General features: G+C 38.5%; 1 protein-coding gene across 2 annotated transcripts; it reads left to right on the top strand.

Moving 5' to 3' along the window:
• Positions 1 to 751: 751 nt before the first annotated feature.
• ARPP19 (cAMP regulated phosphoprotein 19) lies at positions 752 to 18,853 on the top strand. 2 transcript variants are annotated; one of them, XM_021693824.1, is made up of 4 exons: positions 752 to 797; positions 1,027 to 1,081; positions 12,262 to 12,384; positions 17,936 to 18,853. In XM_021693824.1, the coding sequence occupies exons 2-4, from the start codon at positions 1,037 to 1,039 to the stop codon at positions 18,104 to 18,106; spliced, it is 339 nt and encodes a 112-aa protein (XP_021549499.1). In that variant the 5' UTR covers positions 752 to 797; positions 1,027 to 1,036; the 3' UTR covers positions 18,107 to 18,853. The 2 variants fall into 2 exon arrangements, with proteins under 2 accessions (XP_021549499.1, XP_021549500.1); XM_021693825.1 differs by having other exon boundaries at positions 783 to 792.
• Positions 18,854 to 19,524: the final 671 nt, after the last annotated feature.

Here is a 19,524-nt window from a genome sequence, read left to right as displayed (position 1 = left end):
CTGTTTACTAGTTTAACTCTTAGAGGGCAATCTTATTTCCAAGTTTCTTGAGAGACACTTCATTGCCAGTAGCTATTCAGATGTCAATTAGAATGAAGATTAAATGTAAAGTCAACAGATATGGTAATTAAGAAAGTCATTGGATGAGTTTGGTGCCAGGGGTTTCATTCAGTAAAGTTTGTAGGAGTGAACCCCCGGGAGTAAGCAAATGAATGGAATTTTAATTCCTTCGTCAGGTATTTATTGAACATCTAGGACATGCTGGGCTCTGGGAATGAAATATAAGCAAATATGGACGAGGTCCTTGCCCTGACGTGGCTTATCTGAGCTGGAAAGGTGACATTAATAGAGTAATCAGAACAATTAATGTTTAATGATACAGTGTGTGTTGCTGGGGAGCTATAGAGAGATGTGACCTGACCTAGGATAGGGGCTCGAGAAAAGCCTGAGGCAATGACGCAGAATGGGAGATGTGAATGAATACGGTTAAGTAGGCAAAACGCAGCGGGGAGAGACTTGTGGAGGGAAGCAGCACAGAGCTTTGGAGCGCCCCAAAGAAAATATGCATGGCTACACTGCGGGGAGCGAGTAAGAGAACCGGACCAGGCGAGTCCGGGAAAGTACAAAGAGTAAAGCTCCTGGAACGGGCAGGAAACGGCGGGGAGAGGAGGCTCCACTTATAAACTACAATTCCCAGGAAGCATCTGGCAGACGGATGTGAAGTGAGGCGCGAGCCGCGACCTTTGAAGGAAGAAAGGAAGTGCTTTGGCGTCGCAGAGCCAGAGAAGCAGGGTAAGGTAGGTAGGGGCGCGGTGCGGGAGGGGCGGCCGGGCCGCGGCGGGCCGCAGTAGCCGGCTGCCGAGCGCGGCGAGGCTCCGTGTCGTCATAAGGCGGCGGCCATTTTCGCGGGCGGAGGCGGCCCGAGCGGGCGCTTGGAGAGCGCGGGCGGGCGGGCCTGAGGCGGTGCGGCGGCCGGGCGGCCTCGGCCACCCGGTAATCGCATCTTCTCCCGGCGTTTCGTTTCAGAGGGAGCAGTATGTCCGCGGAAGTCCCTGAGGCAGCCTCCGCGGAGGAGCAGAAGGTGAGTGTGCACGGGGAGCGGCCCCGGGGTTCGGAAGGCCCAGAGGAGAGGCTGCCGGGCCTGCCGGGCGGCCTGCTCCAGCCGCGTGCGGAGAGGCGCGCCCGGAGTCGGCTCCGGGGCGCCTGGTGCAGAGAGCGGGAGGAGCCAGTGCGCCTCGGCCCTCCCGGCCGAGCTCTCTCCCACGTCTGCTGCCCGCTGGAACTCTGGTGCCTAGCGCCAACGTGGTGGGCGTCTGAACATTGTCCACGTCTTCGCCGAGGCTTGCCTTGGCGTGTCGCGTTTTTCCTTACACTCGACTATACATACGAGCAGTTTCTGTGCGTGGAACCTAAGTTTTTCCGTGAGCTTCACTTCGCGTAGGAAGTTTTATTTCTCCCTTGGAGAACTAACTCTCCAACTACTGGTATTGTCCGCATGTTCGTGTTTGCGCGGTGAGTTAGACCTCGGTTGGCATTTCAGTTCGTCTTTGTTTGCCGTGTAACCTTGACCAGTTGCTCAGCTCCTTAGTTTTCAGTCTCCTCATCTGTAAATAAGAATAATAATACTTCATACGGTTGTTGTGAGGCTTAAATGAGGTAGGTAACTTACAATATTTAGCGCCGTCTCTGCGCAGAAATGTGAGCCACTGCGATCTGCATATGGTTTTACTTGACTGAAAATCAAAAGCTTGGAATTTAAAGTTTTTTTACCAACTTAAGTTGGTCTGGATTTTCGTAGAAACAGGAATATTTTTTAAACTCACTTGTAGTATTGAAGGAAAATATGCCACAAATCAGTATAATTCAAATTATGAATATTAAGGCTTTCTCTTTTATCTGTGCTAAGTTCTTTACCCCTTCCACCATTATTATTTCTGCTGCCCCACCCTCCAAGGTTCTTGTGGCTGGCCTGCAAAGGCCCATGATATCTTGTTTATTAAATTGTTGATGGAAAGTTACCAGCACTTTTTCTTGAAAACTCAGAGGGCATTATCATAAATAGATTTGGCCTAATGCTTGGACTTTGTAAGGGCTTCTGCTTAATGTTCTACCCATGCTCCTAATCAGGTTGGAAATTTGCTTAGTGTATTAGTGTTCCAAACCCACTCCATATGTTCTTAACCATGTTAACCTTTCTTCAGTTGGATGGTTTTGTTATATTGTGAATATTTTTTAAAAAGAAAGCAATAACATAAATAATTCGGGAATATTCCAGTGAAAATTATGTTGGATATTTTTTTACACTTAACAAAAACATGGACTTTCAGGGCATGCATATATATATAGTTTAAAGATTACAGTCTTAACTGTAACATGAAATGTCATTTATTAACTGAAAAATATTTATCGTGGTGTTCGTAATTGCTTGGGATTTAAGAACCCAGAAAAAAAATACAAACTGTCTGTGTTGTCTTGTCCTAAACATGGAAATCAATCTGTTTTGACTTCTCATGTACAATAGTGTGCTATGTAATTTTCTTTTATGAGATTTGTTAGTGTGCTGCCAGAGTGTAAAGTGTTGATTTCTACAGTGTAAATACTTTTACTTGGAACCGCCTAATATTCTGTCCCTAACAGTATGTCTTGAATGTTTTCTCTTCATGAATGTCTACACTAAAAAGTTAATTCAAGTCCTTTGATTTTCAGGGCTACTGTCATTAATACCAAAGTGTGTGGGTAATATAATGTCCCTTCTTGAATTAGGGATTGGCTGTAGATGTTATGTGCCCGTAGCATGGATACCATCCCTAAACATGAGGAGAATGTGCAGAGTCACTTCTGTGTTCCTATGGGCCAAATCACCTGTTTCTTCTATTTGGAAGAATAGTTAGATGACCTAAAAAATTGGATTATTCTCTGTGTACCCAGTTGACCTTTCAATTAAAGTCAAAGTATTCAGCTAAAATACTTTTTTTTTTTTTTTTTTAATTTTACTTATTCATTTGAGACACAGAGATACAGAGAGAGAGAGAGAGCATGAGCTGGGGGAGAGGGAGAAACAGGCTTCCCGCTGAGCCAGGAGCCCAATGTGGGGCTCGATCCCAGGACCCTGGGATTATGACCCGAACCGAAAACAGACGCTTAACCATCTGAGCCACCCAGGCGCCCCCAGCTAAGATACTTTTATAGTTTTATGGTACGGTAGCCTATTGCCTCTGAAAAATTAAGGTGAAGAGATGAGCCTGCATGGAGTAAAAGCTAAGTCACCGTTTCTCTTCAGTGCCCCTTGTTAAGAGAAGAAAACCGTAGAGACCACTGTTTTTTATTGGGATATTAATTAAATCTGTACAAACATGAAAATATATAAACATCTATCTCTTTAATACTCCTTTAAAATTAAAACGGGCACGTGGAAGGTTCAGTTGGTGGAGCATGTAACTTTTGATCCTAGGGTCATGAGTTTGAGCCCCACACTGGACATAGAGATTACTTTAATTTTTTTTTAATTAAAACAATTAAATACAAACAAAATTAGTGTAAATTATTAATTCATTGTGGCATGGTATTTTGCTGAAAGTAAATTTCCAATGTATTGAGAATGTGATAGCAATTGTTAAGTTAAAGTGTAGGAACTCTTTGAGTACGGCAAGTTAATGCCCCCCCTGGTTGTATGATGACTCAGTTCTCCTTTTTAAAGAGTAATCGGTGTGATTATTTAACTCTAAGGTCAAAAATACATCATTACATTTTAAATTCAGCTCTGTTCTTTTCTCATTATCTTGGACAGAGTACTGCTTAGTCTCTCATCATAAATGAAAGCTGAGATGGAATTCATGTAGCACTTAGAGACGGCAATTCAGATGTGCTAGTGTGTGGTTATATTTTTTTCTTCTAGATTATCACTGAAGTGAAAACAAAACATTAAAAAAAATTTAGCAAAGACCTCTTGGATCTGTCATCTGTGAATTCCACTTTGAATAACACTAAGTTTAGTCAGACTGGTGTACGGTCTTGTCCGGGGGTGAGAAGAGGCATGTGGAGACTTAAAACACATAATTCTATGTTCATTGTGAGCATCTTAAGTTCAGGGACCCTCCTTTATTTATTTATTTTCCCATAGCATCTATCTTAACCTGATTCATTCCATTCATTTCATTGTTCAGAAAATATTGGTTGAATGAATTTTTCTCAGAAATTTTCAGTTGAAACCATTTCTGAAGTACTATTTCAATACAGATGACAATGCTTGTACTGCAGTTTATAAAGGGGAGGAATAGACTATAGTCATATAAAAACCTTTGATTAGACCCACTTAAGAAATCTGAATGAAAGTAGAGGAATGCATATATATGTATTTTTCACATATACTAGGGTTTTTAAGTTTTTTTAAAAAGATCTCAATAGCAGGTTTTCTAGAGATTTTATTACAAGATTGTTAAATTAGTAAGATGTCTTAGAAGAAGCTAACTCAAGTAGGGCTCTCAACTAAAATATTTTTGTCAGTTTAAAAGATAATGCTTGGTTGGGGCACCTGGGTGGCTCAGTTGGTTAAGCGCCTGCCTTTGGCTCAGGTCATGATACCAGGGCCCTTGGATCAAGTCCCACATCCGGCTCCTTGCTTAGTGGGGAGCCTGCTTTTCCCTCTGCCTGCCGCTCCCCCTGCTCATGATCTCTCTCGCTCTCTCTCTGACAATAAATAAAATCTTTAAAAAAAAAAAAAAAAAGAGATAATGCTTGGTGCTTTTTCAAGTAGTAGAAAAGGAAGAGAAATATTGTGTAAATTACTTCCATTTGTCATCATTAAAGAGTGGATACAAATTGCTTTCCTGTTTTCCTAGTTTTTAAGGAATTGCCATTAATATTGGCATTTTCTGGGGCTATCTTAACACTGCCTTTGGTAACTAAAAAGCTCAAGGGTATTTTTAATTTTAATTTTTAAACCACAACCTGCTGGTCTGCTTTGTGTGCAACCATTGATTATTATCAATCTAGAGATAAACCTCAGAAAAGTTTTAAAACGTTTCTCTTTGCTACCTTAGCAACACTATACAACAGTGTTTGAGGCTTGCCTCTGTTGTTTGTTAGGCTTTTATTCCTGAACCTGTGCTACTATAACATGAAATATTTCAAAGATGAACTGATGGTGAAACTGTCAGGTGTTTAGAAGTTTCTTAGCCTTATTGAGACAATTGGAGTACATTGTGTTCATTCAGTAGGCTTTTATTGAACACCTGTTAAATGCCAGCCACTGTGCAGGTAGCAAGGATTTAATTGGACCACAGTACTTTTCCCTAGAGGTTGATAACAGTACTGATACTTTCCTGGCAATATCCCAAAGGATTTGTTGGCTTTCATTAATCTTTTCTATTTATTCATCAGTCAGTGCATCAGTGAACATATTGCTGAGCAGGTAGAGGAGAATTTGCTTAGAGTGATCAGATTTTTATTGCTGATGTTGCTGTGTAACTTCTCTGCTGAAGTCTGAAAAGTGGTATCAATCATTCAGATTTATTAGCAGTCCATGACAGACTACATAATCCCTAATTTTTTGAATGTTCTTTTTTCTGTATGTTTTTATTCTTTATGCCCCACCTACTTACAAAAAGGATATCTAATGTATTTCAATAGACTAGTTCACAAAACAAGTGCCTAACAATATTAGGCTGTGTGCTAGGTGTAGAGTATACAATGAAGATAAATTTATGTACTTGTTGAGGATAACCCTCATTTAAAATATTGTTTTTAGGTTTTTTTTGTTTTTAGGTTTTGTTTTTGTTTTTTTGTTTTGTTTTGTACATGATAAGCATATATCTTTGTCATGGTAATCCTGGGTTTCTGGTTTCCCAATTTGTAGCCAGAGTAAATGTTCCAAAATTCTAATGGCCCTTCTACACTTCTCCCCACCAAAGGTGTTATCAGCATAGGAACCACTTAGGTGAGTGAATCCACTCACATTCTAGCATCTATTCTACAAAGTAGTAGAATTGCTGTATAACATAAAAGTTTCTTGGAGGATTAAATTTTGAAAACAGATTTGAATTTTTAAAAATACTTCCTGGTTAAGCTTATCATTTCCCTATTTTGTTGGTCCTTTCTATTGTATCTGTTTATTTCATTAACTTCTTTTTATTTTCTCCTATTCTGTTCGGGTTCCCTTCTTTGTTTACTAAAGTTGGATACATAGCTCATCGAGTTTTCGTTTTCTTCTTTTCTTTTTTTTTTTTAAAGATTTTATTTTTTTGACAGAGAGACCGCGAGAGAGGGAACACAAGCAGGGGGAGTGGGCGAGGGAGAAGCAGGCTCCCCGCTGAGCAGGGAGCCTGAATGTGGGGCTCCATCCCAGGACCCTGGGATCATGACCCGAGCCGAAGGCAGACGCTTAAAGACTGAGCCACCCAGGTGCCCCATCGTTTTCTTCTTTAAATATAAGCCCTTTGGGGGACCTTTGTTGTATCCTACAAGTTTGGTTAGTATAGAATTTTTATTATCAGTGAGTTCAATGTGTTTTTTTATTCCCATTATTTTTTTTAACCATTAATTATTTCAGTAATGTAGTTTTTTAAGTTCATACACATTGCAGTTTTAATGAGTTAAGCTATTATAGTAATGTATTTTAATTTCCAAATAGTAGGGATATATAAATATTTTTATTATTGTCTTTTTTTTTTTTTTAAGATTTTATTTATTCATTTGAGACAGAGAGAGAGAGCATGAGCAGGGGGAGAGGCAGAGGGAGAAGCAGGCACCTTGCTGAGCCAGGAGCCAGACATGGGGCTCGATCCCAGGACCCTGGGATCATGACCTTAGCCGAAGGCAGACACTTAACCATCTGAGCCACCCAGGAGCCCCTACTGACTTTTAATCTTATGAATTATAGTCATAGATGGTGATCTGGATGAAAATGGTAGACTTGCTTTATAGCCTAGTATTTCATCAATTTTTCCATTTGTGCTTGAGAAGAATACATATTTCCTAGCTATTGGGTACAGAAATAAAATCTGGTATCTTGACTACTTTTTCTTTTTCACCTATCAGTTACTGAGGAAGCTGTGTTGAAATCTCCTATGCTGATTGACTTGTCAGTTGTTACTATAATTCTGTCAATTTTTGCTTTAAATATTTTGAGGCTTTTTTTTTTCTTAAGATTTTATTTTTAAGCAATCTCTACACCCAGCATGGAGCTTAAACCCATAACCCTGAGATCAGGAGTCACATGCTGTACCAGCTGAGCCAGCCAGGCTTCCCTTTTGTTTTGTTTTTAACCTCATATATTAAGACATTAAAATTTGAAAAGCTAATGTGTCAGTTATATCTCAGCGAAGTTGGGAAAATTATTAAAGTGACTTGTCAGTATACATTAATGTATGCCAATTTCTTTGCTATTACTTCCTAAATCTCAGGGCTTTTTCAAGATTTATTTTCATTCTAGCTGAAATAAATGTTTAGGAATTACTTTAAAGGATGTCCAGAAACATGGAATCACACCAAGTTCTGTGTGCCCTTTTGCTTTTTTTAACATAACCAAAGGGATGAATTGCTTATTTTACCTGATTTTATCAACTAGTGTCCTGTCTGGAGAGTAGAAACCACTTTGGGTATTTTACACAGAAAGGGACGTGATTTAGGGAATTAGAATTCAGATTATTAGAAGAAGGGTGAAGGAATAAAGGGGGGAAGATGATATTGTTTCTGGAGGTGAGGAATTGCAGAAAGCTGTTGATTCTGCACAAGTGAGCACTATTCTGAGCTCAGCATCCTCTGTGCATACTGTCATGTGGCAGCTGCAGTAGCCCCTGATTATCTGCTTGATGCCCCTCTGCAGGAGCTCCTGGGCTACTGCTCATCTTCACATTTTTGGTGGCTCCTCACCGGGAGAGTGGATTCTTTCTCCCATTTCTTTGAATCGGTTGTAGGTGTCATGGGCAGAACCTAATAAGAATTCAGTCTGGGACGTGTAGCTTCAGGCTTCTAACTATAGTGATTTAGGGGAGTGTTTTAAAGAAGGGTAAGTGTGGGCTGAATGCCAATGGACACAGTCTGCCACCTGACATGTTATTTATACTTCACTTTACAAGGTCCAAGCATTTCAACTTCCTTATCAGTAAGGTCTTAAAACTGTACATTTGCAAAAAGTTAAGAATGTTTCTGTATGATCCATGAAAAGTATCCTAGGTGTCTTGATGGTATGTACTGTGTTTTAAAAGTGTAGCTTTGGTCATATTTTTCCCCCTTTTGGTGTTAAACGCAGCTGAAATTCTGAATCCAGCTACAAAGTTGGAGCTAGCAGACATTTGCTCTTGTGCTGCGTATTTGGCAAGAAAGTTCAAGGATTAATTTGTTTTTCTGGGACATATTATAAATCCATTCTAAATCTAAATGATATTTTCTTCTGTAGTTGCTGTTGTCCAAAACATTTTTTATAGTAAACTATTTTGATTTAATTGAACATGCTTAATATTATATGTAAACATACATGAATATATTCCTTATTTAGAAAATAAGGGAATGCCAGGTACAGTGGTATATTGTGTACAACTTTATTCCCCTCTCTTAAATGAGGGAAACCTGCAGAAACACTGGAAATTAGGGAAAGTTGCTACCCTTATACCAGAAACTTTAAGGAATTTCTCTTACAAATAGAGAACTGATAAGTCAACTCAAACAAAGGAAGTGGAGAGCCTTTATTTCCCATGCCCAAGAAAGCTGGATGGTTTTAGTGGAACTGTAGGACTCTGCTAACACCCTTTAATTTGAATGTGGGAGGACTCAAAGGCTGTAATCAAGTTACAGTCCTTTTCAGCTAACATCCAAATTTAATGTTAACCAACTTATAAAACAACTGTATAGGGGACCCAAGAATAGGTTCCTTCTCCCAGTTCCCCAAAGTAGCACCACTGTCAATACAGCTGGACCTACAGCAGATAACTACAGTGAAAGCCGAGCCACTGAAGAGAAACTCCAGCCTGCCTTCCTGCACTAAACTAGTAACCTTAAATTTATATTATTTCTTTAGCTTTTGTGATGAATACAGTATAGTCCTACCTTACATATTACATAGGGGTTAGATTCTAAAGTTAGTAAGGCAGGAATCGCATATAACTAAAATCACTCTTGAAAAACCCCAATGAAGTCATAATCATAGTGGAGACAGCCCCATCAATTCTTAATAGGAAGAATAGTCACTTTTTTAATCTAATGGTTGAACAGGTATCTGGGCTGATTCTTCAGTTGATTGACAGCTGAGGTGGTAGACTTGTAGGGGCTGAGTTTTTTAATACTAGAATGGTAAACAAAACATTGATACACTTAAATTCTGAAAGAGACCCAGGATTGAGGTCATCATGGGAATAGCAGGTTTGCATCACACACCTCACACTTGAGCTCTCTCTGGGGCATACTCTTCTTGAATGGAATGACTGGCAGAATCACTGATACTATTTAGAGTCTCTATCTCTGGCAGAGCATACCTAGTTGAATTTTGTGTATATCAAGTGAGTGATGTGACCACTTAAAGAGACTGAAAATCTAAATAGATGCATGGAACTGTAGCATAAAAGGAAGGTAGAACACTTAAAGCAGAAGGGAGCATACATATAAAGGAAGCCCCATAGAAAAAGTGTATTTGACAGCAGCAGCAGCTTTAATCTCAAAATACTCCAAGACTAAAAATGAGAAGATGTACTAACACATGAGGAAGCTGGTCAAGATGAAGGAGATATTGACGATGTATAAGCTGAACAGAGCTGATTATAAAGCATGTATGAGGGGCGCCTGGGTGGCTCGGACGGTTGGGCGTCTGCCTTCGGCTCAGGTCGTGATCCCGGAGTCCTGGGATCGAGTCCCGCATCGGGCTCCCTGCTCCTTGGGAGCCTGCTTCTCCCTCTGCTTCTCTCTCTCTCTCTCTGTCTCTCATGAATAAATAAAATCTTAAAAAAAAAAAAAAAAAAAGCATGTATGAATATAACTGAGGAAAATGCATGCAAAAATCCTAAGTCGTTTTGGGCATAAATGATTTGCTTGCTGTACAGGAACAGAAGGCTTGGCAATTATGGATATTCATTTATTTTTGACATCCCTAAATAACTTGGAAGAATTTAGATATGCAGAGGTATGTGATTTTGCCTAGCTGGTATGCAGAAATGAGTCCATTAGCTGGAAGGTGCACTTCAGCATTGCCTATCAGGGAAACTTTGTTTTTCTTGATTCATTCATTCTTCAGTACTTACCATAAAGTGATAAACACTGCTCCCCTATAAAATATGGCTCTTGGGCAGAAAGTAGACCAAATCAAAACTGGTGTTAAAAGTGAGTGGGCTTGAGTGGACTCTGCCTCTCGGCCCTGCTGCCCTAACCTGCAGGCGGGGACCATATACACATGAAAGGGGGAATGAAGAGTTGAGAAGAGGAGAAAGAATAAGGGGAAGAGACAGGCCCTCTTTCAACTTGACAAATAGTTTCTGTTGACCATGAAGGGATGGCTAAGGACTCTGCAATCACTCCAGAGTCTGTAGATGGGATCTTGGGAAAACTGAAAAAAGTCAATGCAAGAAAAATGTCCCTTCTTAGATGCCAGTGGTATGAGCAATCATACTGTATAGACACCTAATGTAGGGGGTATACCACCATGTCCTGAAATGAGACATAACTATTTGAAAGGACTGACCTATTCCCAGGACTGAGACTGATTCAGTGGGTTATGGGATAATCTACCAACTCAGTTTTTGGACCGTGAAACTTGTTGGGAAAGTTTCACATGGGGGAATGACGGGGTTTAGGACATGCTGCCCCCAAATATGGCACCTTGGGATATTGGATATTATAAGCTGAAGGAATTTGAGAAATGGTATGTGCAGGAAGGACTTTTTGATCTTCCCCTGAAGCAGGTCATTAGATCCTCAAATGAGAGGTGCCTTCCCTATAATCGGAGATAGAGGGACACTGAGAAGACTGAAGAAATAGGCCTTGCTGTTTTCCTCTATTTACCACTTTCATCTCATATTGCTTTTTGTCCTATCGTATTTTTTTCATTTTCTCTCTACTTTTGATTAAACTTAGAATAAAAATCAGGTTTAACCATCTTTGGTCTTCATCCTTATGAAGCCTCCTGTATGACATAAAATTTGTATTAAGTAAATTTATATGTTTTTCAAAAAAAAAAAAAAAGTGAATAGGCCTGGGGCACCTGGCTGGTTCAGTCGGAAGAACCTGCAACTCTTGATCTTGGGGTCATGAGTTTAAGCCCCACGTTGGTTGTAGAGCTTACTAAAAAAAAAAAAAGGCATCTGGGTGGCTCAGTTGGTTAAGCGTCTGACTTTGGCTCAGGTCATGATCTCAGGGTCCTAGCATTGAGCCCCATGTCAAGCTCTGTGCTCAGCGGGGAGTCTGCTTGTCCCTCTGCCCCCCTCCTGGCTCCTGCTTGCTCTCTCAAATAAATAAAATCTTTTAAAAGAAAAAAGTTAATAGTCTTAAAATATTGACAGTCATTTGGTCAGAAAACACATTTTGATACGTTACAGAATGGGACCTTTGGCATGAGCAGTATTTGTCATTAAATATGGGGAGAAATTAGGGAATAATATACACTGATATGAAGGTTGACAAAGATGTTTTTCTTTAAAAATACCGAGGCTGAGTGCCTGGCTGACTTAGTCGGTGGAGTGTGCGACTTTTGATCTCCGGGTTGTGAGCTTGAGCCCCATGTTAGGTGTAGAGATAACTTAAGAGAAATAAATTCTTTTAAAAAAATAAAATAAAAATAACCAAGGTCTTCTATATTGAGTTAGGGAAAACCTCCTGGTAAATAAGCTGTTGCTAATTCCTATTAAAGAATCTCAGAGCTTCCAATCATACATGAATTTGCATTAACAGGAGATCAGATCTTTTTTTTGTATTTTAACAGTATGACTATGGTTCTCTAAATATAGGCAAAGAGCTGATGAGTTCCATGGAAGGTGACTAACTATAAATGTATTATACATGACTGGAAGGTAATGGCAAGCAAGATTTCAGAGCTGAGTTATCTTGATATTTTTATCCAGTGTGTGGGGTGTACACATGCATCACAGCTATAATAGAGCTATCACATGGATCATTTGAAAAACAAGCAGAGATGTTTTAAAAGCTTCTGCGCTTGATTTCTTAGTCAGATGCTGCATTATTTGGCACTCGACAACTAAAGTCAGGATCCAGATATTAAAAGGCTAATTATTTTAAATAAAAGTGAATTGGAATAGACAAGTAATTTATTTTAAATTATTTCAGGAAATGGAAGATAAAGTGACTAGTCCAGAGAAAGCTGAAGAAGCAAAATTAAAAGCAAGGTATCCTCATCTGGGACAAAAGCCTGGAGGTTCAGATTTCTTAAGGAAACGATTACAGAAGGGGGTAAGTTCTCATGTGTAATCTTCAAATGCTTAAACCCTATGAACTCATTGCGATTGCGATTATGAAATGGGTGTCTGTTTATATATAACTCTATACCTTACCAGATATAAATATACAGAGAGACGTATATAATTTTTCCAATATTTTATACTGGTTATTGTATAAATATGTATGATAAGAATGAACAGCTCATCACTTTAAACTGTTTGAAGCATGTAGAAAGTACATATAGTAATAGAGCAGAACCCGTGCACCCACCACCCAGATTTAGTATGTTAATATTTTGCCATATTTACTTCAGTTTTATCTTTGTAAGAAAGAAAATGTTGTAGATATAGTTGAAACCTACCAAATGTGTGTATATATATCCTTCCCCCCTTCTTTTCGAAAGCAGCGACTATCCAGAAGCTGGTATATACCCTTCTGCCCATATTTTTTTTTTTTTTTTAACTTTAACCTGTTTTAAAGATGATTTCCATGCAAAGACTAAAAATATTTTTTGTTTGGATGAAATGGTTGCTTATAAAAGCAGAGCTTATTATCTCCTTTACATAATATATTTTACAGAGTTACTCTAATACAATTTATGCATGGTAATTTTAATAGTTCATATTACCGAAAACATTTTTTCAAAATCTTACCAATTCTTTGTGAGGTAGAAACCATTATTGCTTAATAATGAGGTCTGAGTTGTGATAATGCTACTTGTTCGTTCCTTAGGTTTTCTTTTCTAACCCCTTTGTAAAAAAATTAAAGGACTCCATCTTTGGTTAAAGTACATTTAAATGATTTACCACACAGGGAACAGGGAAAGATGAAGAGAACTGTTAATTGAATCAGGTGCCAAATCATGTTTTTCCTTTAACAAATACCTTGAACATACTGGTATCTGTTGTTTGGTTAATAAACACATGTCCGTATGTACATGTATGTTTATATGTATAGGTTTTGGCTATAGTTATATATGGATTATTTTCTCAAATCAAATTGCAAAAGGATAGTTTTTTCCAGCTTTATTGAGATACTATTGACATAACATTGTGTAAGTTTAAGGTGTACACTGTGATGATTTGATACCCATACATGTTGTGAAATGCTTACCAGTAAGGTTAGTTAACACATCCCTTACCTCACATAATTAGCGTTTTGTTGTTATAGTGAAAACATTAAAGCTTTACTCTCATAGCAACTGTCAAGTATACAATTCAATATTGTTAACTTACTGTACATTAGATCCCTGGAACTTATTCATCATATAATTGAAAGTTTGTGCCTTCTGACCAGTATCTCCCTATTTCCCCCATCCCACAGCCCCGGGCAACCACATTCTGCCATTTCTATGAGTTTACTGTTTTTAGATTCCACATGTAAGTGAAATCATACACTCTTTCTCTTTATACCAAGAGAATATGGTAACGTGGCACCTGGCTGGCTCAGTCGGTAGAACATGTGACTCTTGATCTCCAGGTCATGAGTTCGAGCCCCATGTTGGGGGTAGAGGTTACTTTAAAAAAAAATAAATAAAGCTCAGCTAATAAAAATTCTAACAGAATCAAAAATAAATAGATAAAAACTTATTTTTAGAAGTGGTAAAATACAGAATTTTGTTTTGTTTTGTTTTGGTTTTTTTGAAGATTTTATTTATTTATTCGACAGAGCGAGAGAGACAGTGAGAGAGGGAACACAAGCAGGGAGAGTGGGAGGGGAGAAGCAGGCTTCCTGCTGAGCAGAGAGCCCGATGTGGGGCTTGATCCCAGGACCCTGGGATCATGACCTGAGCTGAAAGCAGCCTATTAATGCCTGAGCCAACCAGGTGCCCCCAGAATTTTTTTGTTTTATATGAAAGAATAATGTTCACAGCTTTGAAATATTAGGATGGCAGGTAGGAATTATACCAGATATATAAAGACAAAACCTCTAAGGGGCACCTCAGTGGCTCAGTCAGTTAAGCGGCTGCCTTTGGCTCAGGTCATGAACCTGGGGTCCTGGGATCGAGCCCCACGTTGGGCTCCCTGCTCAGCCGGGAGCCTGCTTCTCCCTCTCTTCCTTGCTTGTGTGCTCTCTCACTATCTCTGTTGCTATCTCTCTCTCTCTTTCTCAAATAAAATTAAAAAAAAAAGAAAAGCATTATTACAAAGATAATGTAACGTAGGGAGTAAATAGAAAAGCTGAATGAGAAACATGTTCATTACCAATATAGTTATGTAGAATGTATTTATATCTAGTCTAATTTTGAAATGGTCCCATGGTGTGGTTTTAGTTATGAAATAAATTATGTAATCATCTCTATTAAATTATTACTTGGATTTGATTATTAAGTGTTTAGGAAACTTCTTTCCTTTGCTAATGTCTAGCACAATTTATGCTAACAAGCTTTCTTCCAACATTTGGGCTGTTGTCTTTGTAATTTTCCTCTAGCTTCACTATGGCTTTTTAAGTATCTTTAAGTCAGAATTTATAAACATCGTATCTTGGAGTTGGTACTGTAAATAGTTGGGAAAGAGAAAATGCTGCTTGAACCAAGAAATAATTATATAGAATTTGAGAAGGGAACTCTTGGATGATTTTGCATTATACCAAAATGTCAGTGAATAAGCACTTTTATATTAGGGAAATGAAGTCTTACATTCAGCTGTATCATTTCTTACTATTTTTTTTTTTTTTTTTTTTTAAAGATTTTATTTATTTTTTAGAGAGCGAGCGAGAGAGAAACAGCATGAGAGGGGAGAGGGTCAGAGGGAGAAGCAGGCTCCCCGCCGAGCCGGGAGCCCGATGTGGGACTCGATCCCAGGACCCCGGGATCATGACCTGAGCCGAAGGCAGACGCTTAACCATCTGAGCCACCCAGGCGCCCTCATTTCTTACTATTTTAAAAGGGTTTTTATTTATTTTTTAGATGTCTGGATCACAGGGTCTTGGGTTTTAGTCTTTAAGTTACCTTAGTATCTTTAAACAGTTTCTTTTTCATTTGGGAGGGTTGATTAGATACTTATATTTAGTCCCTTTCTGTTTCACTGTACTTATTAATGTTATTACATCTATTTTAGGCTTTTCACAGTGTAGCTTGTATATTGTAACATACAGACTGTTAAAGCTGGGAGGGATATCAAGAAGCAGTCTGGCCCATATTTTTTCATATTTGTGGAATTTGTGAAGCCCCAGAAAAACTGAGGATTCAGTTTTTGTTGTTTAAGATTTATTTATTTGAAAGAGAGAGCATGCGTGGGGGTGGGGGACAGAGGGAGAAGGACAAGCAGACTCTGCACTGAGCACAGAGCCTGATGCGGGGCTCCATCTCATGACCCTAGATCATGACCTGAGCCAAAATCCAGAGTCAGATGCCTAACCCACTGAGCCACCCAGGCACCCCAAGGATTCAGTTTTAAGAAACATGGCCTTAAAAGTTTGTCACTTTAGGTGATCACTTAGTGTCAATGCAATTATAAATACTGATGTAAGTGTGGCTCCTAAATTTGGGTGGGAGGAGGCTTTTATAAGTTTGTCACCCAGACGATCTAGAATATGTTTTGTTAAGTTTTAAAGATTTTCACTTAAAATGTAAAATTTTTAAGTTGTTGAAGACAACTAATATTGCCTTGTTAGCCTATGTCTGTCCTATGGTGAGAGACATTGATTTAGTTCACTCCTCTCTTTAGAGCAGTTATAATTGTTAAACACTGATTTTAGTTTTGTCTCTGGCCACATTAAATAAATGTAATTCCTTTTCCCCATGCAGAGTAGCCTAACAAGTAAGTGAGAACCCCTTGTGATGAACTTTTGCTTACTATAAAATAGGTATCATTAGCAACTAACTTTATTACTTTGGGGAAAATATTCCTAAATTGTGTACTGTGTGTTAAATTTCTCATTTTGTGCTTTTGACTCAGTAAAGAATTGGGCAGTCTGCTTTGTTCTCCCCTAGAAGCTATTAAATTTCAGAAGTAACTCTAATACGACATTCAGAAGTTCTGAGATTTCGGGGCGCCTGGGTGGCTCAGTCGTTGAGCATCTGCCTTCGGCTCAGGTCATGATCCCAGGGTCCTGGGATTGAGCCCCGCATTGGGCTCCCTGCTCCGCGGGAAGCCTGCTTCTCCCTCTCCCCCTCCCCCTGCTTGTGTTCCCTCTCTCGCTGTATCTCTCACTGTCAAATAAATAAAATCTTTAAAAAAAAAAAAAAAAGAAGTTCTGAGATTTCTTTTCACTATACTCATTTTAAAACACACAGAAATAGGGACGCCTGGGTGGCTCAGTCAGTTAAGCGTCTGCCTTCCGCTCGGGTCTTGATCCCAAGTCCCGCATCGGGCTTCTTGCTCAGCAGGGAGCCTGCTTCTCCCTCTGCCTGTAGCTGTCCCTGCTTGTGTGCATGCTCTCTCTCTCTCTCTGACAAATAAATAAAATCTTAAAAACAAAACAAAAAAACCATGCAGAAATAAAGCTGCAGCAAGCCTTAAAAGGACCTGGTCCACGTTCCCTTGTTACTGCTCAGTGTGATACATGTATAGTGACACATAAAAAGCAGTTTTCTAGCTTTAGGCCCTTTGGCTTTAGGCCTGATCTGGCTTATCAAAGAACAGTCCCTTGAGGGAGGCAGCCACTGAGACCTTTTCCCAGGCCACTCAACAATCTTAGACTAAGCTGTGAATTCTCATCTACTTTATTTACCACATGAGATACCCCTGAAGTCTCAAAGAGAATTTTTTTTTTCTCCCTTCACCTTTTGTCCATGAGGCACTCATCTCATTTCTGGATTATTCCTTCTTTCCTACCTAGAAAGGTTAGGTTACCCTCCTTTGAGCACTCATAGCACCTTGTGTACTAAAAATAGTATAATGTTTGGAGTATTTGACTGTTGTGCTTCTTTATCTCTCTCTCCAGGACTCTGACGTGCCTTATTAACAGGCACTCAGTAAAGGTAGGTTAAACACAATAGATGGAAGTCAGAAACCAGGCAAATTTGTCTGTTTTTACTCGGAAACAGATAACTCATGTAGATTAGCTATATTAAGGTTGATCTTTAGCTCTCCTTAAAATTTCTATTTTAGCGATAAAAGGGTATCATTATTACTTTATTCATCCCTCCACCTAAAAAGAGTGATAGTTGTACTTAGGCAGTGTCTTAAGTGAAAAACAAGAGGTGTAGGTTAGGGATGTGCATTTTAAGTGATAATTTCTAATGAGTTTATTTCTTCTATTACCCTAGCATTTATATTTTAACCTTAATTTTTATTTTAGTGAACTGCTCTAATTAAAATAAATGATTTTAAATCCTTGCAGAAATGTTCATCCTAGATATCAGGACCTGTAATAATACAAGGTTAATTGAAAGTGTGTGGCACATCCTAAATGCAAGTTGGTGGATTGTTTTTATTTTCAAAATAATTTAAGCAAGAATTTTAGTCTGGTTTTTCTGTTAGTACATGAAAGCTTTGCTATTTCATCTATATTAATGTTTAAATTTTTTTAGATTAACTTATTTTATCTACATGTTAATCAGTATGATTGCATATGATGAAAGTTTTAAATTCCAGTCTCAATTTTTTTTTTCTTGTAGCAAAAATATTTTGATTCTGGGGATTACAACATGGCTAAAGCCAAAATGAAGAACAAGCAGCTTCCTACTGCAGCTCCGGATAAGACAGAGGTCACTGGTGACCACATTCCCACTCCACAGGACCTTCCTCAACGGAAACCATCCCTTGTTGCTAGCAAGCTGGCTGGCTGATTAAAAGAGCTGAACTGCATGAATCTTCTAATTCCCATTATTTCTCCTTAATATGTTACTTCTCTGCTTTTTATTTCCTTTCATTCACCAAGTCATTTGAGAATGACAGCTTTGCAGGTAGCGGTAGTGTGTGCTGCTATTGTAAGGGAATATACGTGTGTAGAGTTTTGATTAGTTTTAACAGTGCACTGATAAAGAGAACATGTTAGAGCAACATAAAGTAATCTACTTGAAAATAATTGTATATATTACCTAACTTCTAGTGTAGGACTGATTCAACAAGTAACAAGCAAGTTTTACAATTGTAATATTTTGGCTTTCTTTAATTCATCTTAATTATAGCTTTGTATGTTACTCTTATTTAATATAACCTCTATTGTATTGATTTCTTCTGTATTTTCCTTTTGGATTTTGTAAAACAAGTTTAAGACCACAAGTTGGAAGGAAGATCACACTCTTCAAACAAAAACAGATGGGGCTCTGAAAGATTTCTCTGTGCTTGAACTTGAATGGCCTTAAACCTGTTTCAGCTTTAACAATAGAATTTTACTTGGGCAATATTTGCCCATTCTGGTGTAACTTATGTGACTCTAGTGCTTAACAGCTGCCGTTGAAGCTAGTATTCTTACTCAGTTCTGTAGTGTTAGAGTATCTTTTGTTGAAGATGTGAATGAAGTGTGCATGTGCATCGACTGTTGAATTCACTTTTGTGCCATTTTTGTAAATACAATAGTTTTGCACAACCTCTCACAAATGTCTGTATTAATTTCACATATTAAAAAGTAGATGATGTGCCAACCAGAAGCACAAGAGTTCCTACACAAAACTCTGTATGTCATTAGAGCTTTTGTATAGTAAGAGTAGTTTACAATCTTGGGCTTATAGAATACCAAACAAATCTTTGCTAAGTCTGTCATAGACTTAAGCTTTTTCATTTGTTATTAATATCCATGACATTCAGTGGCCTTGTGCAGATACGATATGTTGCTTAGGCATATCTTTTGTCCTATGCAGAACATTTTCATTTTGACTTTTATGAAAATTGCAATTCATGTAATTTATATAAACTTTTTTAATGTAGAAACTTTTTACTTCCACAGTCAATTTGGGGGACACTAGAATAAAAGGCTTCGATACTCTGCCTCCTGTGGCCCCTCCCTCCTTTTTTTCTTGCTTTGACTCAAATCGTGTTCGGCTGTGCTGTTTAGTCTATTCAGAAGCATAGGTGTATATCCTCACTCTTGAAATTTGCTCTGCTGAATGCTATATTTTATAACAGAATGACGTTTTTCTTATAATTTCTCAGTTGTTAATTAACCACTCTTAATTCTGTATTATTACTAATATTTGACACTTGTTTAAATAAAAGGAACTTTTTACTGAAACAAATGCTTGAGAAGACTGGCCCAGGAACCCAT

This window comes from Neomonachus schauinslandi, chromosome 9, assembly GCF_002201575.2.
Source record: "Neomonachus schauinslandi chromosome 9, ASM220157v2, whole genome shotgun sequence".
Lineage (NCBI taxonomy): Eukaryota > Metazoa > Chordata > Mammalia > Carnivora > Phocidae > Neomonachus > Neomonachus schauinslandi.
Note: the sequence above shows the minus strand (reverse complement) of the source record. Positions and strands in the feature narration are given on the sequence as shown.